General features: G+C 37.8%; 1 protein-coding gene across 6 annotated transcripts; it reads right to left on the bottom strand.

Moving 5' to 3' along the window:
- Positions 1–273: 273 nt before the first annotated feature.
- On the bottom strand, positions 274–25,326 carry LARP7 (La ribonucleoprotein 7, transcriptional regulator). 6 transcript variants are annotated; one of them, XM_028742986.2, is made up of 13 exons: positions 25,218–25,326; positions 21,223–21,438; positions 20,631–20,731; positions 20,406–20,489; positions 18,452–18,616; positions 16,913–17,021; positions 15,543–15,911; positions 13,777–13,915; positions 9,332–9,501; positions 7,743–7,861; positions 5,571–5,730; positions 4,443–4,534; positions 274–662 (listed from the first exon to the last, which is right to left on the bottom strand). In XM_028742986.2, exons 2-13 carry the CDS (start codon positions 21,419–21,421, stop codon positions 582–584), a joined length of 1,788 nt encoding a protein of 595 aa, XP_028598819.2. In that variant the 5' UTR covers positions 21,422–21,438; positions 25,218–25,326; the 3' UTR covers positions 274–581. The 6 variants fall into 6 exon arrangements, with proteins under 6 accessions (XP_028598819.2, XP_028598817.2, XP_028598822.2 ...); XM_028742984.2 differs by lacking the exon at positions 25,218–25,326 and adding an exon at positions 24,716–24,862; XM_028742989.2 differs by lacking the exon at positions 25,218–25,326 and adding an exon at positions 24,716–24,862 and having other exon boundaries at positions 9,344–9,501.
- Between the last annotated feature and the right edge of the window lie 82 nt (positions 25,327–25,408).

Genomic DNA, 25,408 nt, shown 5'->3' with positions numbered 1-25,408 from the left:
GGTTATGAACATTACCATATATCTAAGACCATAAAATTCCTATCACAACTGTATAATTCAGCAAATTAAGTTTAATATAAAATGGTCCCCATCAGTTTAAATGTACAGTTCTATTTTTACATTAAGTTTCTTATTCTACTTTACTTCCACACCTGCTTCAGCTCTTTTTTCACATTCTGCATAGGAGGGCTTGCAAAACTTGCTGCTAACAAAGAAATTACCTAATTTTGAAAGCAAGAGGTGGTCTCATTTCTACAAGTCATTAAGAAAGTGTCAGAACTCTCATCCTTTATTTCAACAATAGATACAAATTAATTATGAAGATTTAGCCTTTTTATTTGGATCATACACCTCAGTTTTTAAAAATACATTGTACAAAAAACCTGGGACAAATACATATAAGAGCTTGCTTAATACATTCTAAAACAAGGCCAAGTAGCAATTCAAATGACTGTATTAACAGGAATGCACAGTGTCTTTATTTGTGTCCCTTAATATTACGAAGCAAAGAGATCATTTCTTCAGAAGAACAGTTTAATTTCTTTTCTAAACAGCAATTCATACAAGTAAATTAGATGAATTTAGTCGTCATCAGAGAAATGGATATGCTTGCTTATCTCTTGTGTCTTCGCTAGCCTCATTTTTTCAGCTTTTGCAATCAGCTGTAGAAGAAAAAAAAAAGACCAAGAAGCATTTTCTAATTACACTGTATTGTCATTTTAATTTATCATGTGTCAGAGAAGATGAGGATTAACACTCAAACCAACATTTGCAACTATAACCTTCATAAAACAAACGTAGAACCCTGCTGATACTGGAAAAGACTGAGCAAATGTTAAGAAATTTTTCATTCCCTTTATTTCAATGGAAGACATTTAAATTGTTGAGAGCCATAGATCTTATCTTTGACAACACCATCCTCATTGTTCCTCTTCAGAATTGTAACATTTAATTAGCAAGGTACTCCTCTAATGCAAAAACACAGTGGGGCTATTCAGCCATTAATCCTGTATCCTTAAAATATTTTCTCTTAAAAAATAATAATAATACTTTGGTGGAAAATGTTAATTTGAATGTTTGAAATCCTACAGCATATCTTTAAAATGAAGACACAGATTCTAAAAACATCTTATTACAACCAAATGCAACAGGTGAAGGTAGAATGCAATGAAAGAACACTTTAAGGAAAAGCACCACTATTCTTAGAAAAACAAGATGACTGACATCCAATCTCTGAAGATGGTTTGGAAACTTCAACTGGTCCAAAATGTGGCATCCTGATGGAGATGAGGCAGGCAGCATTGGTGACACCATTGCTATGCAAGCTTTACTGATTACCAGTGTGTTTTCCTATTAGCCCCAGCCAGAACCACCACGGGTCAAAGATAATGGGAGTTATGTTCCCCACCCATGGGCTATGCATACCAAGTTTACAGTTTATGCCAATGTGAACCATCATACCTCACACAGTTCTCCAACTAACAAGGGAGCAGTGTGTTTTGCTTACAGCTGGAGTCAGGTCCAGGTAACTAGAGGATTTAATATTTTCAAAAATGGGGGACTAGTTGTGTGTTTCTCTTTGTCCCAGCAATCCTGCATTGATAGCTGCACACACTTTTGGGGTGGGTTGGTGGTGCATTCCTGCGGTGGGTGAAGCCAAAGACAAAAGTGGATGGCGCAATATAGGAGACTGACATTTATACAGTTGGCTACATTTCCACCGCACAGAATTTACTATATCCTCTATTGCTCTTCACCCAAGCAAACCAAGGGAAGTTATCACCATTGAAATGACATTTGGAGTTCTGAGAAACAAGATTTTGCAGAATACGTTTCCATGGAAAAGTTCTCACATTTTTTCTTTTTTTGTATGATCTAGACAATATTTCTTCTAGTGTAAACTCTCAATATAAAGGATTTCATGGATGTACTGTAGGACCTAGACATGTTCAATGTACTTAAATGCAGCAATGCAAGTTCTTGCCCATAACTAAATCAGTCCAAATTCTACCTTTATAAAATTTGATTTTAGAAAAGGAGTACCCCACCATCTGACCCCAAAATCATTGTACAGCATGCAACACTGCTGTAAATCAAGTAAGGTTGTTTCAAGAGTTTCTGTTAAATAGGCATATATTGGCAAGAAAAGGCTCAGGTTGGAAGAATAGGATTGATACTCTTCAGAACCCTTCCAGTGCTACAGTAGTGCTAATGCCACATTACGGAAGGAGTATCTAGAAAGGAGGAGCAACTCATGAAGTTCAAGAAACACTGAATTAAGGTATTTCGCTTTTAAATATTCACCTGCTTTATTTGTGTTTGCATTACAGTGAACCAAAGTCCCAAGGTCTGCTAGAACATTAATAATATCAATATACAAACTCAAACTCCTAAAAGCTTCTCCAAATCTATCCCATACCAGCATTGTTTATTAAATGTCTACTACATTAATATTTAAATGGTTGTTTATAAGCTATGAAACAGATGTTTCTTAGAGATGCAAGATGACAGAAGAGGGTGATAGGAAAATGGCAGCTAGCTGCTGCTACTGTTATCTGCAATTTAACAGTTTGTTTCGATAATACTGCTTGTGTAAATTAATCTGCAGTTCTTTGCTTAAGGAACTCTCAAGGATTCTGGTAGAAAATACCAGGAGGTTAAGGCTATTCACAGCATTACATACTGGGACACATGAATGCTTAAAACTGTTACTTTACTTATGGAAAGAGAGTACAGAGAAAATAATAATTTCTATTGTGTCTTAAAGTTATTGGGAGATATGGGTTCAGATGGGATGTATGGATTTTGTACTGTTGCTTTCAAGATTATATTCAAATGCATAACAGAAACCCTGCTTTTAAATAAGTAATGAGATTTCTTTGGAAACTGCTCAATATTCTCAAATTATTGGAACGCCACCTTATTTTCCAACTGCCAAGCATGCATTTGCACTGAAATAAGGAAGGACACAGTAACTGGAGGCAGGCAAAACACTATTTCTCTTCTATACAAAATGTAGCAGACAGAAACAAAGGCTCCATTTCCTTGGGGTAAATCTAGGATTTGAGTTCATGAAAAGGAAGATGCTAATTTACAAGGCTTTACACCAACCATTAACACTCAAGTGGTTAATGGTTATGCAAAAAATTAAAGGGTAATTAACACCACAACGTTTCCTAGAGAATTTTAGTTGCATATATTCAAAAAGGTTAAAGCAATAAGATTCAAGACTTATCAGACTACTGGGCTCTAATAATGTATACAGTCTTAAATGTTCTGATTCTAACTTTTAAAATCTATAAAATATTCTTAACAGAAATTTGTTCTAGAAATTACTTTTTCAAGAGTAAAATACATTAGTGATTTGTTAAGGAATCACGTGGTTAAAAATTAGCCAGAAACAGTATCATTAGAATTTTCTCTTTTAAAGAACTTGTTACTTGATTTAGACAACTCCTTAACATTATATAAGTCTTGCGTTTAACTCCTTCTTGTAAGTCCTGTCAATAAAAGCTTTTCCAACCCATCTCCAATATCTGGGAGTCACTAAACTAATGGAGTCCTGCCAACCTAGCAGTTCAAAAGCACGTCAAAGTGCAAGTAGATAAATAGGTACCGCTCCGGCAGGAAGGTAAACGGCGTTTCGGTGCGCTGCTCTGGTTCGCCAGAAGCAGCTTAGTCATGCTGGCCACATGACCCGGAAGCTGTACGCTGGCTCCCTCGGCCAGTAAAGCGACATGAGCACCGCAACCCCAGAGTCGTCTGCGACTGGACCTAATGGTCAGGGGTCCCTTTACCTTTACCTTTAAACTAATGGAAGCTCATTAAGAGTAATTTAGTATCAAAGCCCAGAAATAGAAGAGCTACCTTGAGGTGTATGAATAAGAAAATGCTTGTTAACCTGATCTGATATAGTCTTCTGGAGTCAATGGAGAGATGTTTACAAGTAAATTTTTACATAGCTACACCACTAACCTTTGTTGGAGATGAAAATGAACAGACATAATATGAAATACATGCACCTTCCTTATACCAAGTGAGATCAATGGTCCATTTAGCTGAGTACTATCTATTCTCAGTGGCAAAAGTTAGTCAGTACCTTTATATTTTATGTTTAAGGCATTTTATACTGCTCTTAATATTTAGCTAAGTGCTTTCAGAGGTCATTTAACATGAGTCCTTACACAAGTTTACCAAATACTCTACCACTGAGCCCTTCCCCTTGAATATAATCAAGCCATTTTTTATTGAGTAAAACCATTTGTTCATCTAGTCCAGTGCTCTCTATACAGAATTGCCAGTAGCTTTCAAAGATCACAGCTCCATTTCTAGTTTCAAAAAATGGAATCCAAGACCTTATCCATATAAAACAAGTTAAGTTTTATAAATCTGAGTTAAGATGCTTGCCCACAAAATCCAGAGTTCTGAATTGGTTATCTTACCTTCTCTGTACCCCGCTTCTTTTCTCTTGGTTGATTAAGTTTAGCCTGTCGGTCCACCAAGATCTTCTGCCAATATCGTTGTTCATGATCTCCTGAATACAAGAATGTTGTAACTGTGTGTTATATCTGTATGAAGGAAGATGTTTCGGTTTCCTCGGCTATATCAATACAACAACCTTTCTACAACTTTATAAAACACAATTGTTGCTAAAAGTTTATTTCTTAAATGAAATACACATTAATGCAGGTGTAGGGAAGACTTTGGCCTTTTAGATGTTGCTGAACTACAACTCCCATCATCCCTACTCATTAGCTATGCTTGATAGGATTGATGGAAGTTGTAGTTCAGCAACATCAGGCAGGCCAAAGGTTTTCCACACTTGCTTTAATGCAAAGAAAAAAGATCTCGTTAAGATAAAAGATGCATCATTTTATGTCTCAGCTTTCTATCAATGAGAATTTTAATACATACATATATATATCTTTTAAAATTTTTAAAGGAAAAGAGACACCACCAGCTGAACTTTATGACATACATTTCTTATAACACTCTCACTCCTTATAATTTGAACAGAGTAAAGGAGGATGCAGAATAAGGGAAACCATGTCCTGCTGATGATATACCATATCCAGATTAACGCACACTGGCCTCAATCCAGCTGTTTGCAAACACAGTAGTAGGTTTTTGTCCATGCTTACAGACTGAAAAGCTCCTTCAAGGACTGGGACTTCACAAAATGTCTGTCCTGCTGAAGACAGAAAATGGACTGACGTGATGGGTGTGTGCTCAGTGGGCAAAGCCCAACCCATGTTTCCAGTCTTCAGTAGTAAAAAGGCAACAAAAAGGTGGTGTGTGTCCACCACCTCTGGAGAAGTAAAGTCATGATGTGATGTGTAACCTTAATGGGCTTTTTCACCGGATGGAAATTCATAATTTCTTACCCAGCCACTTATATAGGCAGAAAAACTTGGTTCCAAAATTGTATGGCCCTAGCTATATTTAGAATACTTTTTTTTGGGGGGGGGGGGAGAATTCAGGATACAAATCACAATTTCAACAAATCTTGAAATAGTCATAAAACTGATGTGGCATGTACAAACCCAGTGAATTTCAACAATAAATCTTACCTGAAAGGATCTCAAGTTTCCAATTGTGTTTCGTCTGTAGTTCTTTATGTGATTTTAATAAAGTTTGTGCATCTTCAGGAGTTTTAAGCCGCACATGACACTCTGTGTCACCTTCCAGCAGGTCAACATAAGCAACATTAGCTAATGTTGCTAACATATCCTGTGGCAACACAAGCAAGACAAGCCATTAGAATTAAGGCAAGCAGTGCTTTTATCTACTTACCACGGTGGGGAGCATTTTTTCCTACATTTTCACAGGGCTCATATACCACACTCGTAAGGAAATACATCTCTACTATTAACTGTTTTCACTTATTATCACTGATGTGTCACGAACAAAGAAATATCTTTCCTAATGCACTTATCTGCAAGCACCATTCATGAGCCATGAAAGGGAGGGTGGGTTGACAATTACACTTAACCACAGAATGGTGATTGCAAAAAAAAAATGCAAAAAGAAAAGAGAAAAATCTGTCATGCTAGTGCCACATGATCTAGATATCTTCTACCAATCCAGCTCTAATACTCTACACACTCTGGTTTACAGCTCTGAACCTTTAAAGCATGCTATAATTCACCAATAGAAGTGGATACAATAAAGAGTATCCTCTTATCTCTAGCTATGACCATATTGCTGTCATGAGCAATCTCAGACAGACATTTAATATTTAGATGCCAATGTCAAGTTTGCCTTGCTAATAGCCAAGATGATAAACCTGAAGTTACAAAACAACAAGGTTAGGTTAGGGCTTTATCTTTCTCAAAGACGCATCTCAGTGCTGTCTCAGAGAAATCATTAAATCATCATAAAACTCAACAATAATGAAAGCACTTCACAGACATTATCTTGTTTCAAGCCATGCAACAATTATGTAAATATAGGTCAGTATTATCATTCTCATGCTGCAGACTACAGGGTAGAGGGGTGAGACTGAGACTATGCTATTTGCTTTAAGCAATCTAATGAGTTCACAGCAGAGGAAATATCTGAACTGGAGACTTCTGCAGCTCAACTTTAAACTGCTGTTCCACACCAGCTGTCTATACTAGACTATAACAAGAAGCACTCACAAGTTTGTGAAGTTCATTACAAGTATGAACAAGGTCAATGTTTAAATTTTAAGGGGCAGAATTAAAATACTTCTGTCCACGCAACATGAAAGCCAGGATTGAATGTCAGTTTAAACAAGTTTTAAATAAATTGCTGTTTGTGTGTGCTTCACTCCTCCTCTGATCCTTTCAATGTGCAAAACCAAAGACTGGCTTTATGATACCTGTGAACCTGCACTTGTGGTTTGTTTCCCCATCAGCAAATCATAAAATCATAGCATCACAATTGTAGAGTTGGAAGGTACCATGAGAGTCATCTAGTCCAACCCCTGCAATGCAGGAATATTTTTTGCTCAATGTGGGGCTCAAACACGGAACCCTGAGATTAAGAGTCTCATGCTCTACTGACTGAGCTATAGAGGCTTGGTGGGGAAGCCGTACCAATAAAAAAAAACTTTTACAGATAAACTCTTTCCTCAACCAAAATAGTTTGAAATCTATTTTGCTCTGATGTAGATGTTCTAAGCCTGGTTCTTCAATTAAACAATCCTTTAGCAAGTATTATACAAGGCATGTACACACCTAGCTGGCGATCAGAATTAGGAACAAAAGAAACTGACTTATACAGAGGCATACCACTAGTATATCTAGCTCAGAACTGTTTGCACCAGGGGTAGTCAACTTTCCACATGTTGTTGGACTCTAGCTTAAGGTTACCAGATGTCCCCGTTTCCCAGGGACAGTCCCCGGATTTACAAATCAGCCTCCATACAAAATCCTATCATTCCTACTGAAGTTGAAAAGTGTCCCCGGATTCACTGAAAAAAATCTGGTAACCTTACTCTAGCTCCCATCAGTTCTAGCCAGCATGGCCAGTGGTCAGGGATTATGGGAGCTGTAGGGCAGCAACAGCAGGTAACTGACTGGCAGCAGCTCTCCAGGGTTTCAGAAGGGGGTCTCATCCAGTTCTACCTGCACATATTGGAGATTGAACCTATGACCTTTCGCATGCTAGGCAGATGCTGCACAACTGAGTTACCTTGACCTTTTGAAATGCTATTCCATATTCAAAAGATTTCAAAGCAAATTATAGCATTTACCCCAAGGCTATAGAGGCATTACCTTGATGTGCTTCCTGCCTGGCAAGGGCTCAGCACTAATGATCTTGACTATTACGCCACCCTCAAACTGGGGGCCCATTGGGTGAACCTTTTCAACAGGAGCTGAACCATCCTGGGAAGCTGTTTATTTGAAAAGGAAGAGAGCATTCATCAAAATTTCACTTGTAACAATTTACCACTGGACAAATTCAAAATAGAACAATACCTCTCTTAGTATATTTTTTATATTGGGTATATTACTAGGAATATTTCTATAAGAAGCAAAGGCAGTCCAAGAGAAAAGAATGTGAGACAGATCTAAGTAGCAGTCAAGTGTTATTTTCAAAACATGTTTTTTAAAAATCAGTTCTAGGTATAACATGATACCTGCAACATCTAGCAACAATTAATTTAAGCCTGCACTTTCCATTTGGAAACAGAGTCTAAACAAAATTCAAAACAAAACTAAACTAAACTAAAAAACTTTTGGTTGTTTCCCCCTCTGTTCCTCACCCCCTGCTTTGTGAAATATTTAGGTGGATGAAAAGTTCTGGAAAAACTCATCAGCTATTTTCTGACATTTTTGGTTGGTTCTAACGAAGCTGGATTTTGGAGAAACAGGTAAGTTTTTCTTAATAGTTTGACACACACACACATATATATATATATATATATATATATGTATATGTATATCACTGTTGGTGGCATCAAAACATGCCTCAACATGACAAGACCCTGCAGTTTAAGTAATAAGCATGAGCAGTATATCGATAGTAACATTAATTCCAGTTATCAGCACATACAAAGCCAAACAACTACTTTAAGGTTGTTTATTCACAACCTGATTGTTGTGCTCTTATGAAGTTAACACTCTTATCTTGTACTGCATATACAGCCAATGAACATTAATTAAAACAATATAGTTAATTCACTTTGCAAAAAAAAATTAGGCAATCTTTCTGAATGCTAAGTGAATTTAGATAGATTTGATTCTTCTAAATCAGTGGGCAGTGAATAAAGAAACTATTCACAAAGTTCATACAGAAATGGGTTGTTACAGTGAAGCATAGCACAAATTTTATTTCGTTCTCAATTTTTTTTTGATAATTGCAGTAATATTGACTACAGTACTTTGATTTCTTCAAGAGAACCTATGAGACCTCTGGCTTGTATCCAATGTTGGCCCTACTTAGAGCAGACCCACTGAAATGAATGAACCCAAGTTAGTCATTTCAATGGGTATACACTGAGTAGTGCTGGACCCTAGCTACACAGAATACAGAAACCTAATGCCAGAAAATTCATGTACTGATATGCAACCTCTAAAGCCCAAAAGTTGATCTTGGATGCTGAACACTAGTTTATTCTTCAGTTTTTGTAACATTTTGCAAGTTCTCATGTTCACAAGTCTGTGGCACTAATTAAAGTAAATCAATTTTGCATAATATGAACTACAGAAATTTTCAAGATCTGAAACTTTCTCCCTCTTAATCTGCTTTCTGCTTCCAGGAAAACACTACAGTACATACTTCTTAATATCCAAATCCCTAAACTACAATTAGCATGTCATTTCTTCTGTTAAGGATAAGCACAAGCTATGAAGAACCTCACAATTTTCTTTACATTTTCCATTTCTTGCTGCAGGCTGGTTAGGTATACAGGCATCTGTTTCCATTTCTCCAGCAGTCAATGTTTTTATTTGGGCCATTGCTTTTTTCAAAGAGGACATGCTGGCTTTCTGTAGTGCCAAGTATTCTTGCTTCAGCTGCATCCATTCATTTCTAGTGATTAGGATTAAAAAGTATGAAAAATACACAAGCTCAGCACTCTATAAAGAAATCTAATTAAAATGATCAGAAACAAATCTATCTTCAAAAAAAGATAATTCAAAAAGTAAAAAGAGACTTGTAGATCATGCTTTTTTAAAGCCACAATAACAAAACTCAGTTCAAATGCATACCACTTATAAGGAAATATAGCACCACAGTCAAGAAGATACCACCATGGTGAACAAATGGAGTCAAGGAACTTATTAGAGGCAAGACGGATTCTTTCAGAAAAATGGAAGTAGTGCATAAATGAGAACAAAATGGGACACAAATTGTGGCAAAATAAATGCAAGAAGGCAAAAAGAGATGCAAAAAGAAGAATCTGAGGCGCATATTAGAGAAGTATGTAGCTAAAAACATTAAGAACAAAATAAATAAATAAAAAGCAAAGCAGGAAAGCAGCAGGGGTTGGGGTGGACCTCTGAACTACAAGAGAGTCGAAACATGTACTAAAGGACAGAAATGAAATTGCATTTATCTTCATGTCAGAAAATGAAGGGCAGATCTCTGAACCTAAACTCCCCCCCCCCCGCCCCCCGAAAAGGAGTCTGAGTTAAATACTGGTGACAAGAGATGTATTTTGAGAAATAAAAAACAACAAATCTGAACATGAGTTACTGGGTAACACAAGTGGTGAGAGTGCTGTTGCACTCCTGTCAAAAGGACATGAAAAGAGCCAAACTAGTCCAGCATTCTGTTCTCACAGTGGTCCACCATATGCTTAGATAGAACATAGAATATGCTTATATAGAACATACCCTAGTAGCATGTGGGTTTACCATAGGCATCTGGTTCACACTGTGAGAACCGGATGCTGGATGAGATGGGACTTTTGCCTGGCTCTTCTTAAGATTAGCAGTTACTAATAAATTTCCAGTGTGGATCCATTAGCAATTGATCCCTAAGAGTATTGCAAAGACTGCTAGGCTAGACCTTGGCCTAACCTTAGGTTCGTAAGCAACAGTACATACTCAGGATCAATACCCAGAGTTTAATTATACATTAACTTTAAAAATCCTCAATATGCAATCTGACTTTCTACATTTCTACAGTAAAAGACATCAATGCATCACAGATTAACACCAAATATGTAAAAGTAAAGCACAAAGACTGGTCAGCCTGCCTCTGCTAACCAGCTAACTATTTTTTAAAAAGTGAGAAAAACTAGCTAGAACGTTCCCAAATCTATGGAGACAGGAACATTCCTACTGTTCAAATGCAGCAGAGAGGAAAGCCCAGCATGGAACCAAATGATATATTTACATTCATTTAACATGGAGATGTTTCTGCAAACAGCTAGAGCCTTGCTGATAGAAACACAATGGGGATAGTGCAATTGAGAGAATGATTCATTGTTAACCTAATCTGTGCTATCAAATAAGCAGATACCGGTTTTTTATTTAAAAAAAGATGGTATCTTGGGGTAATAGTGAGAGAGGAAGAAAAACAAAGATTCTGTCCCATCCAGGAACATACATTCTCTGAGAGAGGGCTTTAAATAACAAATGATCTACCTAACGACTCTGAGATAAAGGTTCAATGGTACCCTTTGCTAAAGTATGGAGTAAATAGAAGTTGGAGCAACACTTTATTAAAGGAAAAGGACACCAAAGCAAATGAACAAGGTAAGTAAGCAAAATGGATAGTATTTTTCTCAAATATTATGTTTCTATTAAAACTAAATTATTTGCTATATTTAATGCTTTGGATAGCAAAAGGTGCTGCTTTATGTGGAACCCTTCTACTTTAACATGGAGGTGCTTTCTGTGTGTACAAAAAAGGTAAGTGCTTCCATGTTTTGGCAGAGGTGAGTCCAACTTCACCATGAGTTGTTTGTAACTTGAGTGTTCTTGTATTGCTCAATTCAACATCATGGAAAGAACCACTGTCAGACATTTGTTTACTTGACTGCAACATCTGTTATATTCCAATCCATGTTCCAGCAAGGTGTGCAGAATCTCTGTAACAGGATATGGTAGAGAAAACTTGCTTTACCTGCCCTGTTTCAAGATGCTCTCTGCTTCTGTAGGAAAGCATGTTTTGCTACACTGACTGAAGTAGGAAAGTGAAGTGTGTGATTTATTAAACACATGCACACTTACTTGGAAGCAAATCTCATTTATCTCAGTGGGTTGAACTTCCAAGCAAATGCAGTTAGAACTGCAGCCTGAAGCAGGCAATAAACTACACAGTCCCTGATGAAGGAAGGTTCTAACAAGAATTCTGTAATTGTGCTGGTAAGCTTTTGTTTGTTCAAAAAAGTCACATCTGACAGTGATTCAGTCAGTATGCTAAAAGAACTGTAGTGAATTTAAAACTAGGTAATTGTAAATTGTTTGCTTTGGCTTTTTATGTATAGTCTTTATAATTTTGATAATTTTATAATTTATTTTGTGTTTTAAGATTGTTGAACAATGCTCTTGAGCTCTATGGCAGGAAAGTGTTTATGAATATAATTTTAAAATAAAGCTGCTTGATTTATTTTTTTACAGCAATGACTTCTATCTTTTTCTTTCACAGGAAAAAATACCACCTAATATAAGGGACTACCCACTACTTTAATGTGGAAGTACTTGTTTTATTCCTTTAAAAAAGTGCTTTCATATTTTAGTGATGGCAAATCCTATTTAATCATCTTACTCAACATTACTCAATTATTTACTAGCAAAAAATAAAAAAAAATATGGAATTATATTTATTGCATGTGGAACTTCTTCAAACAGGGTTACGAGTTCAAGCATCATCCTGAAGGATTTTCTGTACTTTAACATGGAGGTACTTGCTGGCTATTTTTAAAGTAAGTGCTTCTATGTTTCAGTACTGCAGGATTCCACAATCAGAAAATATATTATTTTCCCTCTAGTGAAAATAAGGTATAGAGATTAACTGGCAAGACTTCAAACAGTAAGTCATTTTACTGTCATTATAATGTCAACAGGTCCATTGGTCAAAAGGAAATAGTAGGTCTTTTCAATGCGTGATGTGTTCATTGCTGTAACCCTTTACTGTTGCTGACATGCAACTCTGTTGTGTGAAATCTGGAATTGCACTTTAGCAATGGTGATGGACTATGAGCCATGCGAATAAAGGCTATATATGGACAATTGCTTTCTTAAACATGTGGAATATTAAGTTACGAAGTTGTTGGTATTAATGCATATAAGAGTTAATACAGATGTGGCCATTGCTCCTATGAATTTTGGTATGAATTGTGACAATAAAGAAGTATTTACTTTTGATAGACTTCATGCGCCTATATTTTACTCTTTTTTGAAATGTGCCTTTGCAACACGTATAAAAAGAATGACTGCTCTAAAATTGAACAATAAAACTAGTTTCTATCAACTTCTGAAGAGTCATAACCCAGCCAAAGACTAGAACATTGGCATCTCTTTGATTTCAACAGGAACAAATTATCATATTTAATTTGTAGTGCTGTATAACTGTTGAACTGGCTGAATGTGCCTGAGAATTCTTTCTCTCAACTGGATACAGCTATTTAAAAAAGGTGTTACACAGAATGAAGAAAACATTCAAATTCTTCCATCTATGCTCAGTACCTTTTCAAACATCTTTCACTGCCTCACAAACTGTTTTAAAATCTTTACTGGAACAAACTTTGAAGTAATGGCCATCTAATCTTTTAGGCTCAATCCTCTGCTCAAAATGATTTCTTTGAAATTGTTAGCAAAGGATCTGGTGTACCTCTCCCCCCCACACACACTCCATTTGATAGTATATACATAAGCGCCACTCAAATGTACACAGATTTTAAAGAAGGGAAATGACAAAGTAAGCATTTCAAAAGGATAAAAAGGTTCAATAAACTTGTTTTAAAACATGAAATGCAAATATCAATTTCACAGTGATATAATAGGTAAAATTGATTTGTTTTACAAATGTAAAACAAGTTGCATCAGCAGAGGAGTTTTTATTTACCGTAACAGGCTAGTTTGTGTGTTTCAATATGACAAACTATAAGCTGCGGTAGCAACACTCCTGAACTGAAACAAGTTGAATGGAAACACATAAGCAGCACTATTGACAGGTCAAAATTAGGTAATATTTTTTCTCATGGGTAGTTAGTACCTAAGAACACTAAAACACAGTTCTTGTGTAGACTACTTCATATCTGGGAAGTAGCCAAACAGCAGCTTCTGGATCACAAGCAGCCCAACACTGTATTTTACTGTCAATACAGTAAGACTCAAAAATACTTTAACATACTTTGAAAGGACTCTCAGTGGAATGACCTCTTCTCCCATCTTGTGTCTCTCTTTATGTTTCTTTTTATGTTTCCTTTTAGATTTTGAAAGAGATGTATCTTTCTTATCACCAACCTCTCTCTCCTCTTCAGTGGAAATTTCTAAGTGGAAAAGCAAAAAGAAATAGCTAACAAGCAAAGAACAGCTAGTTATAAATACTTTAGTGCCTTTCCTCCAAGGGTTTGATTCTGGGTCACTTTAGCAAACAGTCTAGCAAACTGACTACTATACTATACTGACTCTATTTTGAACTGAAGAAATAAGTTCATAGAATAACCCAGTTGGAAAAGGACCCCATGTCATCTAGTCCGAAGGAATCTCTGAAAAATTACCAACAAACTTCTGTTTAAATACCTCCAATGGAGGAGAGGCTACTACCTTCTGAGGTAGTCCATTCCACTTAACAGCTCTATAGTGACAGAAATTTTCCCCAATGTTTACTGGGAATCTTCTTTCTTGTAATTTGAAGCCATTGATTTGGTTCCACCCCATGGAGCAGAAGAAAACAAGTTTGCTCCATCTTCTACATGACAGCCCTTCAGATATTTGAAGATGGTTACCTCTGTCTTCTCTTCTCTAGACTAAGCATACCCAATTCTCTCACCCCATTCCCCAAATGGCTTAATTTCCAGGCCCCTTGGTTGCCCTCCTACAATACTGTGTATATGTTTAAATATTACTTTACAGCATTATTAAATTTCTATCCCATCTTTCCTCCCAAAGGAGCCTAGGGCAACAAGCAAAATAAATAAAAATTATAGGATTTTGTTTTTCTCTTACACCTTCACAGCCATATCTTCACAGCTAATAATTTCAAGGGTTTCAGGAACAGTACATTTCAGCCATTAAATGCCTGGGTAAACCAGAATGTTTTTAAATTCTTCATAAATTTTAGAAGACAAGTACCTTGCCAGGAAAAGCACCACTACTCCTACCAAGAAGTACCTGCAAGTTATTTATTTATGAAAATATTTGCAATGTATTCATAAAAAATATCAATTAAGTTTACAACATCCACCCATGTATACAATAAAAACCATGTAAAGCATCAACATCAACAAAGCATCACCCAGTGGCAGCCCTACCAACAGAGTCTTGCCTGCCACTCATAGGGTTCCAGATGGCCAAAACTGGGAGATACATCTTTATAGACTTTTTGTAGGCATCTTATATATGCAAAAACCACAATCTGCATTTGAGGTAGAAACACAGAAGCAACAGCATTTCTCCAGCTGTTCTCTCCATAGGTCATGGAATATTATGGTTTTTTGTATAAACTGCTTAGAGGTCTTATTACAATCATGGCCTATATAAGTTGCAAAATACAAATAAAACAAATCATAGATGTGCAAGCTGGTCTTGCATCTTAAGTAGTAATAAATCCTCATTCACCCCACTTTAGCTTTTAATACATTGCTAACAATGGCAGGTAAGCAACAATGTCCAACTTTTACAAAGCCCTTATTTTCATCTAATCTGACCACTTGAATAAGCATCTTTTTACTTGTCTGCTACTTATCCAAATATAGTTCTGCTGTTAAAATTATTTCCTGGTGTCTGAATTTACTCTCCCCTCAGGTTTTAAACTGAATTACATTTACACCACCAAGCTTTCATTTTCTCCCACTGTTTACAAACAAAACTCAACAATGTAATTATATTACCCAAAATCTCTGTTCTTGGTCAGATATTTCAGTGAAATTTAAAAATAGATGATCTGCCTCTTACCTTTGGGATCCTCTGGTCCCTCTGTAGATTCCTCTTTTGTAGAATGAACATCTTTCTGAAATGTTTTCTTCGCCTTTACAATTGACACCTCTCCATCCCCAGAGTGGCATCGTTTCCTCTTTCCTGGTCTACTTTCTCCTGAACCTGAGCTTTCCATTCTATCAAACTTCCTTTTCTCTTTCTTTGAATACGGCCGTTGGACTTCTGATGCTTCCATTTCAGAGCTCTCAGACGTTGTCCTGTGTCTCTTTGACCTACTTGTGTGTTCTGTAGTAATGCCCACATTTAATTCTTTTGCTTCTGCAGTTGGTTGCTGGCTACTCTCCTTCTTTGTTTTGGATTTCTTCTTCTTTTTCTTCTTCTTTTCTTCTATATAAAGTGAATAATATCTGTCTTTACATTCTGTATTTCAATTATTACAAGTTTCTCCCACTTTGCTTCCAGGGAGTTCAGCACAGTATAGAGGACTATCTTTTATTTTCTGTCCCACAACATTTTAGCCTCACCCTGCGAGTTCTGTTAGGCAGAAAGATTGACTGGCCTAAATAACCCAAAATATCACAAGGTATATCACGCTTATTTAACTCCAGGAGTCAGCACAATCCCAACTTAGGAAGATCAGAGTTTGAGACGAAGTATCATGGTTTTTGTTTTAGAAGGAGTGCTGAACAAGAACAACTAAATAAAGTAAGATATTTTCATGAAAGACTGATACTAAAAACCCACAAAGAAAGGGTCTGGTAACATCTTAAATAACTACATAATCACTTCATGCATCTAATGAAGTGGGCTGTAGCCCATGAAAGCTTATGCCATTATAACTTTGTTGGTTTTGCTAAAATTGACTAAGGTGGATTCTCCTGAAATTTGCCACAATAATCTTATTTACCCTAAATATTTGCATAGCTGTAATCCAGAAATCATCCAAATCAGCCTAGCCCTATTTAATTTTTACTTCACTAGTTTCAATGGGATTAAGCAGGTTTAACTATCCTCTACCAATCCACTATTGATAACCAATGGGCCCCCTGTAAAGTTACGATACCTTTCAAAATGACTCCAGTTTAACAGAAAAAAAATATTTATATTTATAACTGGAAAGTAGTCTAAAACAAAAAAGGTTGGAGCATGGGCGTAGCCAAGGGGGGGCAGGGAGGGGCAGCTGCCCCCATCAATAAAAATCAATATAAATACATAGCTAACTGAGGTCCCCTCCCCCCGCCTGCAACGAAAGGCCTGCTCCCCTTAACAAAAATCCTGGCTACGCCCATGGATTGGAAAACATTGGGCCATACAATGTTAACAGAAGATACAGAAGTAAAATAGAAAGACTTGATGGACAAAAATAAAACTATCACCTTTCTACTCACCAACTACATTGGAATCACTTGATGGTAATGCAGGAACGACCTTGTTTTTAACTGTTTTGGGAAACATCCCAGGCTTTCTTGGTGCATCTTCTGGAGGATTATTCAAGTACTTAGAAGCAAAAGTTAGAGAATGTAAGTTAACTGCTAATAGTTATTTTTCCACAGAGGCCCCTCTATATACCTTTGGAACTTGAATTTGTTGCATGAAATATATTAATTGGTTACTTTTGGCTGAAAGAAGATCATGAAGAGATGCAGGGATGTATCTCAGTCAGTACAGCATGAGACTCTTAATCTCAGGGTCGTGGGTTTGAGCCCCACATTTGGGCAAAAGATTATTGAATTGCAGGGACTAGATGATTGCTGTGATCCCTTCCAACTCTACTATGATTCTATGTTGTGGGTTTAAGCTGAATTATATTTAAATACCTACTTTCTGGCACAGATATGTACTGAATTAAAGAATAAATATGCAGGGCAATCTATGTAGGAAGTGCTTACTCCCATGCATAGGACTTTAACCTAAGATACAAGTATATTCTATGTTCTAAAAGGTAAAGGTAAAGGTACCCCTGCCCGTACGGGCCAGTCTTGACAGACTCTAGGGTTGTGCGCCCATCTCACTTAAGAGGCCGGGGGCCAGCGCTGTCCGCAGACACTTCCGGGTCATGTGGCCAGCGTGACAAAGCTGCATCTGGCGAGCCAGCGCAGCACACGGAACGCCGTTTACTTTCCCGCCAGTAAGCGGTCCCTATTTATCTACTTGCACCCGGGGGTGCTTTCGAACTGCTAGGTTGGCAGGCGCTGGGACCGAGCAACGGGAGCGCACCCCGCCGCGGGGATTCGAACCGCCGACCTTTCGATCAGCAAGCCCTAGGTGCTGAGGCTTTTACCCACAACGCCACCCGCGTCCCTATTCTATGTACTGCTCTTTGTCAACTATTAGCATGGTGAAGTTTAGCATTTCAAAAGATTCAGGATGTAAACTTCCCAACACTAAATGTGTCGCATAGCCTACTAAATTTGGTGGGACTTAGCTTTGAGTATATATGCATAAGGTTGGACAGAAAGTTAATTTTAGCAATGAATTTTGCATGCTGGCCTTATAGTAAAATGAAGGGGACAGAATATGGTTGCCATTGGGAAGGAACCAGAAACTATGTAATACAAGAAAACATAATCTTCCTGATGAAGTATAAATTAGTATTTTAATGAAGTTTACATTCTTTGCCAGGACATTTTAAGTCCACCACCAGGGTAAGAAAGTTGCTGTTTTTGTTAATTTCACAAATTAAAGATAAGACACATTAATATATATGTCTTTGTAAAGTTTTCAGAAATTACAGATGAGATCAGATAATTTTGTATTTCTAAATTCTCAGTGTACAGAGCCCGTAACATATTCTCTGAAGTTAAATAGCTATAACCACACAAGGAGTTAAAAAGTAAAATATAGGAATACAGAAGTTGAAACTGTATATAGACATGAAGCTAAATAGTAACACAGCAAACCATTATTTCAAGTTGTTCACAACTGACCTCAATTGCCTTTTCTGCCTGTTCCTTTGTTTCAAATTCAACAAATGCAAATCCCTTTGGGTCTCCGGTAGTCTTATAGCGAGGGATACTGATATAAACTACGTTGCCACATTTCCCAAATACCCTTTCAATCCAACTATGATTGACATTTTTCGGAAGCAATTCCTACAGCAAAAGCGAAAAGCAAATTATGGGTATATATATTCATGCTACTGAATGTAATAAAAGAACCATTACTTTAACTGTATGCATTAATGTCCGATTAACACAATTTGGGTGAACCATGAAATAACTTTGGGAGGTAATTCATTCCAGTTACTGAAGTTAATAAACATGACTATTTTCATAGGCTCATTTTAGGTTGCTAAGGCTGTCTTTTTTATTGTAAAGAGTAGTTAAGACTCTTGACATTTGGAGAGCAGCACTCACAGGAAAGATAGGCTCTCTTCACACATCAGCTAACATTGCAGGTCCCCATTCTTATGATGCATAATTATGAAACTATTATTATATGTACAAGAGGGTGAACTTAGAAAGAGCTACAGACAACAAAAGTGAATTATCATTGCTCAAAGCTCCTTCTAGGAAATAAGGTTATGAAAATTATAAGTACCTGCATAAAAGTTTAAATTAAGCCTTAGAAACCCACATGCAACAACATGATAGGCAGCACATAGATTGGTTCCATCCAAAAGACCTTGTCCTATATACCAGGATTAAAGAACCATGTTCAAGGCTTTAAAAACTATGCATTCTTCATAGTTGCGGATCAAAAGAAGTAATTTAACATAATGGATTTTGCATGGTTTCACATTACTATATGCTTAACATCAAAATGGAAAAAGACTACAGGTTACATTCTTTTTTGGGGTAATTGATTCTACAGAATTTTTTTTTAGTGGCTGTGTTTTTCATAAGCTATTTTGCTTCCATAATTTTTTTAATTGGACACTAAATAAATGGATATCCACAAATCAAATTAGTTTCCAAGTAAACCATGTTGTAATTGAATGTTAACAAAAGAATAATGCTTTGATTAGCAGACTTGTATAAGACTTTTCTTTTGTATGTGTAATACAGAAACGTCTCAAAAAAGGGTTGCAGTGATCAGGAAGAGCTGATTCTCAGCTGCATAGTGCTTTGAAGGTTAAAAGCAACTGACAGCCAGTGAAGTAGGACAACCATGCTACATCCTCACACCTTCCTGTTCTACTTAACTATCAGCTGGTACATTCTGCACAAACTGATAGTCTTCAAAAGCAGTCCCACATACAACATAATGCAGAAATCCAATCTTCAGGTTACCAGAGTGCAGATAACTGAAACAAAGGTATCCCAGTCCAAAATAAGCTTGCAGCTGGGCCAAGACAAGCTAGGTCAGGCTTGTTGGCTCTTCTACGTCCAATTTTGACCTGGACACACCACTCACTATGCACTAGAGCTGGATGACTGCAACAGAGAACTATCTCTATTCATGGAGGCTTCTCATGCAATTTAACCTGTGCTGGAGAAGGTGAGCCAACACCTTGTTCTCGCCCTCACGTGAGAAATGTAAAGGGATGCACACATCTGCATAGGGCTTTAAACATTTTTTCTTTAATCCAGCAAACTGTTTCAGTGTAAGAGTTACCTCATTTGTATGGACTCTTATTCATTTGGTAGGTGGAAATAGATTTTTATGCACCAAGACCTGTCCCCCCCCCCCAACAAAATATGCTGCCCAAAATGGCTGGGCAAACCATGTACATAAAAGCTGAATGCACCAACTGGCAGACACCAGGAGCTTTGGATCAAAACTACGGAAGAGTCAAAAAGTATCAAAAACCGTGACAAACAATTGACAATATTTCATTAGCCTCTGCTAAGGAGAAGCTGCAGAGAAAAAGCTAAATGAAAAACGTGAAGTTCAACTTAGAGAAGAAAGAGAGTTCATAATTATTTAGCTATATCTTACCACATATACTGTACGACTATCCACATCTTTAGGCTGCTCACCCAGTGGCTGTCGTCTTCTGATTCTAATTCCTTCTAAATCCAACTATAAGACACAAACCAATTGGGAAAGTCAGTTCCTCCTAAATCCAACTATAAGAAACAAAGCAATTAGCGAACTCTTTCCCTCAATGTTTCTTTGCACTCAGACTGACACAAAAACCAAAAGACAAGGTTTTATACTTACCTCTACCACAGATGAACTTTTAACTGCACGTGCTATCAATTTTCTGTCAGTGGTTAGCTTTTTCATTTTGTTAAAAGAAACCAGAAGTGATATGTCAACATCTAGAAATAAACACGTTGCAATTAGAATCATAAGAACTGTAGATTTGGAAAGGACACCAAGGGTCATCTAGTCCAACCTTCTGCAATGCAGGAATAAGGTAGGACATCCTGCATCTTATATCCCACCCTCTACTGTGATATGTAACCCTCGCCATCCCCACACAACTTCCGCTGCTTCCCTTGTACTTGACATTTTCTACTATATGATACTTTTCAATGCTCGTTTCCACAAACTTACAGACAATGACAGTGGGAGTAGTCACCAAAATCCCTTTAAGAACCCACAGCAGAATATTTATTGCACACTGGTTCTCTGAAGCACTTCTATAGATGCACATAAAAACATTAGACAAAATTAAAGCAAAGTCTGCATAATAAATAGTGTAGACCATTTTGGCTCTCAGCAGCAAGAAGCATATGAGCCAAAAAAGATTCTCTTCCCAGGTGTTACATGATAGCAAGGTGTTTTATTTCTAACTTAATTAACTCACAACCATCTCTTGATTTTTCTATTTGTTCTCGAAGAAATCTGTCCTTGTGAAGATTGACATCGCCAAACCAGAAGTCCACTTGCTTTGCTATATCTGAAAGCACCTGTTTAACTCTAGACCTTTTCTTTTTTTCACGTTCCTTTCTTTGTTCAGTGGTTTCTTTTTCCATGGCTTTACTTCTTGCAGTTTCAGTTTCCATTTCTGTCACCCTCTCACCTGAAAATGAACATGAAATTATTATTATTTCTACTCATGGGATTATACTGTGATCCTTTGAACCTTTACAACATTAAGGTTTGTAAAACAATGTTAAATGGGAAAGTTTTATAGAATTCTTACCCTGCTTTCCTCATACAACAAATGTGAAGTATGTGAATGCATTACTGTACTCTATTGAATCAGAAGCTTAGTAGAAACATTTTCTCCTCTACTTAGAAGGTGGTACTCTAAACACACTGGGAGCTAGACAATCCACCAAAGTGGTTTTAAACTGTTCTTGTGTTATTATATTATGTCTTAATGTTGCTGTAACCTGCCCTGGGATCTTACCATAAAGGGAAGAAAATAAATAAATGTTAACCATTTCTCATTCAATGATTCTTTAAAGTTTTATTTTTATTTTTAAAATTCCTTAATTTTGTTTACAAATGCAACCCTTGCACAGAAACATCAGTAGTATAGGTTGCTTCCATATTATGGCCCTTTTGCACCACTGAGGCACTGCTTTCTGAAATCAGCTTAAAGCAAAATTAATAGCAGTGGTCAAGCTAGCACTTAATAATATAAAGACCCTTCTAATGGTTACTCAGGTCAGTTCCACTCAAAAAAGGTTCTCTGCAAGTTTTGTCATAAGAGAGAGAAAAAGAGAAATTAAAGACCTCCATCACAAGAGCCGACTTTAAAAAGTAATCTACAGTACAATCTGATATATGTCTATTCAGAAGAAAGCTTCATTCATCATTTTAAGGCAATGGAGTATATGATTGCAGCTATAAGAGAGGCTATTCAAAGAGAAGTAACAGACTGTTCATCAAGTAGAGGAGAAAACATTTGCGCTCTGCTTCTTATGTGCACAATGTCTTAACAAAAATACAACAGCTATAATAACTACTTCATGCAATAATCATTCTGACAAAAGCCCCTGCATCTTAAAATACAGCAATATCTTGATGAGAGACTACAGACTATGAGTACTTCTACATGGAAGACGAGTGAAGCTCTTTTTCTGCTGCGAGCTGACTATTCAAGATGATTAAGGTCAACATGTTTCCAATTATAGTTTCCAGTGATAAATGAGATCATGCTGTGTTTACTAGGGCAGAAATGCAACATAGGTACAACTCTCCCACTAAGATCTTTGGCTTACCAAAATGTCAGTACTGGATTTAACCACATAATGAACATAGGAAATTTATTCTAAAAACAGAAGGTACTGACCACCATACATAGGGGTAATTCAAATCACAGATGTGTAAGAACCACAATATAGGCAACATGTGCATGTCATATTTCTTGGAAACTATAATACTGCAATACTAGTAACTGCTCTCTTGCAGTTATGAAAGCTTTAATAAACGATTACGACAAATTCATAGGTTAATCTATTCATGTCTGAAAGTAGGATGCAGCTTTTAGGTTAGACAAAGTATTCTTTGATAATAAATTGCTGGATACAATAAGTCAGGATATGTGCATTGCTGTCATGCCTTGTTTGTGAGTGTATAAAGATATCTGGATGGTGATTTCTGGATAAAGAATGCTGACAACAAATCAGACCTTGGAATGATTCACCAAGGCAATTTCCTATTGTTGAGCAAGTAATTAAGGCAAAAGGCCACTGCACAATTAGTAGTCTAGCTTCAAAGAGAATCATTAAAGCAGCTATGCAAATAGATGTCAATTTTACAGTCTGTATTCTTTTTCTAACCTCTGCCCCAAGAAAACTTAGGTTCAATTCAGATGCACCATCCAACCATGATTTATCATTTGGCATTGCACATACCTTCAGTACTCTTAGGAGCAGTTTCCCTCCTTCAGTTACTGGTACTATTCACTAACCATCGTTTTCTGTGACGTCCAAATGGGTGAAGACAGTTTACTGCATTAGAAAAACATTTCCATCTTTCCAGGATACTATCAATTCGCTTACAATATTTCATCCACATAAACATTGGTTAGCAATAATCCTTCTTGAAGTGAACCTGAGATCTTATGTTGTGTGCTCTGAATTACAGCCTTACTGTGGATCTTGGGAATGCTTCTAGTCCAGTCAATTATACTGATTCTGATACAAACTTTCCAGCTGACGACCTACTGTCATACTGTAACAGGCAAGTGTTGTTTCTCATGCACATTTCCCAACACGTCTCCTCCTCGAGATACACACCAGGTTGAAGAGAGTTCCTCATACCCCAAAATGATTAAATGTAGTGCTTATTCTGGTTTCAGTGGAATAATTCTAATCTTTTTAGTAGCTTCCTCACCTAGATCTCATAGCTTATTTCTGCACCACATAAGCACAATTAGTCTTGCTCAGACATGGTCTCTCTCCCCACCCATTTCAAAAGTAGGGATGTTTTTTCAATACTCCACAAAACAGAAAAATACAAAAGCAGTTATCCAACCCGACATCCACATTGCCACACGCCAGGTAGGGCACTGGTGGGCAGTTAAATCAACTTTGGTTTCAATTTTCCCTGCCTTAGGATTGCACTCCTAATGGATAACAAGAAATGCTACAAAACCCACACACATTTACTCAGGAGTCAAGCCGCACAGGACATAGCAGCATTTATTTCTGAGCAAACATGCGTATGGCTGTGTTATACATGATTTTTTTTTCGGGGGGGGGGCTCTCCGGATGTAGAAACGTTGAGATGTGTTGTTTCCCAGTGAGCCAGATGATTTTAAAACCTCGGGTTACATACGCTTCAGGTTAAAGACTCCGCTAACCCAGAAATAGTGCTTCAGGTTAAGAACTTTGCTTCAGGATAAGAAGAGAAATCGGGCTCCGGCGGCGCAGCGGCAGCAGGAGGCCCCATTAGCTAAAGTGGTGCTTCAGGTTAAGAACAGTTTCAGGTTAAGTACGGACCTCCGGAACGAATTAAGTACTTAACCTGAGGAACCACTGTATAGTTAACAGCTCTTTAATCAGTATTGTATTAGCATATTGTGTATCATTAACTCTGTGCTTCACAAGGCGAGAGAAGGGCGGGCGGGCGACGAGGCGACCAGCAAAGCACCTGAGTGACGCGCCCGCCTCGCGTCTCCTCAGCTTTAAGAACGACCGCGAGGCACCTTCCCGCCGCCCCGCCCCCTCCCCGCGCGTGACGCAGCACCCGCCGAACATTATTCTTCACAGCGGCACAGCCAAGGCAAGCGCATGCGCGGACGTCACTGCAACGACCCGAGTCCTTTTAAAACGAGGAAGAACGGTTCACGCGACTCCAGTTTTAACCCGCCTCTTTAGCGCTCAACCCGCTTCGGGACTGACCTGATACCCCGAGACAGGGTGAAAGATGCGGGGCAACGTGACGCACACGAGGAACAAATACCGCTTCTAAGGCCTGGAAGAGCGGCGCTCCTCTACCTTCCACCCCCCCTCCTCTGTCACGCCGTCCTGTTAAATTCTCGCGCGATGCGCGGCAGACCTCGGCCTTCTACGGCCCTATTGGTTACCCGGAGTTCGCTTCTGCGCAGGCGCGCGCGCGCGATGCTTGCACATAGAGATAAGTATAGACTGACACTAAGCCTCCACGAAATAAAAAATTAAAAAAGGAGGCCCTTTACGTTTCCCTTTGGGAGCAAAAGTAGAACTGTTCTGTCCATAGGCATCTCCATAGTAACTACCCTATACAATTCCAATATAAATTACAGCGCAAAACCTTTCATGGAGACCATTTGGTTTTACATTCAGAATGCTGCAGATGGAATGCTGTTTTTGTCTCGCCGTTTAATCCTATACAAATTCATATTAGAGCGACGACGCTCAATACCTTCCTAGCAGTGGAAGTGCTCAGAGGTACTCATCCCGACAGCCACAATCCTATGCACGTTTTACTCAGAAGCAAGCTCCTCTCAGTTCGGGGGGGGCTCCTCCCGCAGTTTAAAACCTCCCTCTGCCGCGTGGATCTATAACTTGTTTCTCTTCCCTTCTGGGGGTGCGGCAAGGCGACGTTTCCTATGG

Source organism: Podarcis muralis, chromosome 9, assembly GCF_964188315.1.
Source record: "Podarcis muralis chromosome 9, rPodMur119.hap1.1, whole genome shotgun sequence".
Lineage (NCBI taxonomy): Eukaryota > Metazoa > Chordata > Lepidosauria > Squamata > Lacertidae > Podarcis > Podarcis muralis.
This window is presented reverse-complemented; position numbering and strand designations above follow the sequence as displayed.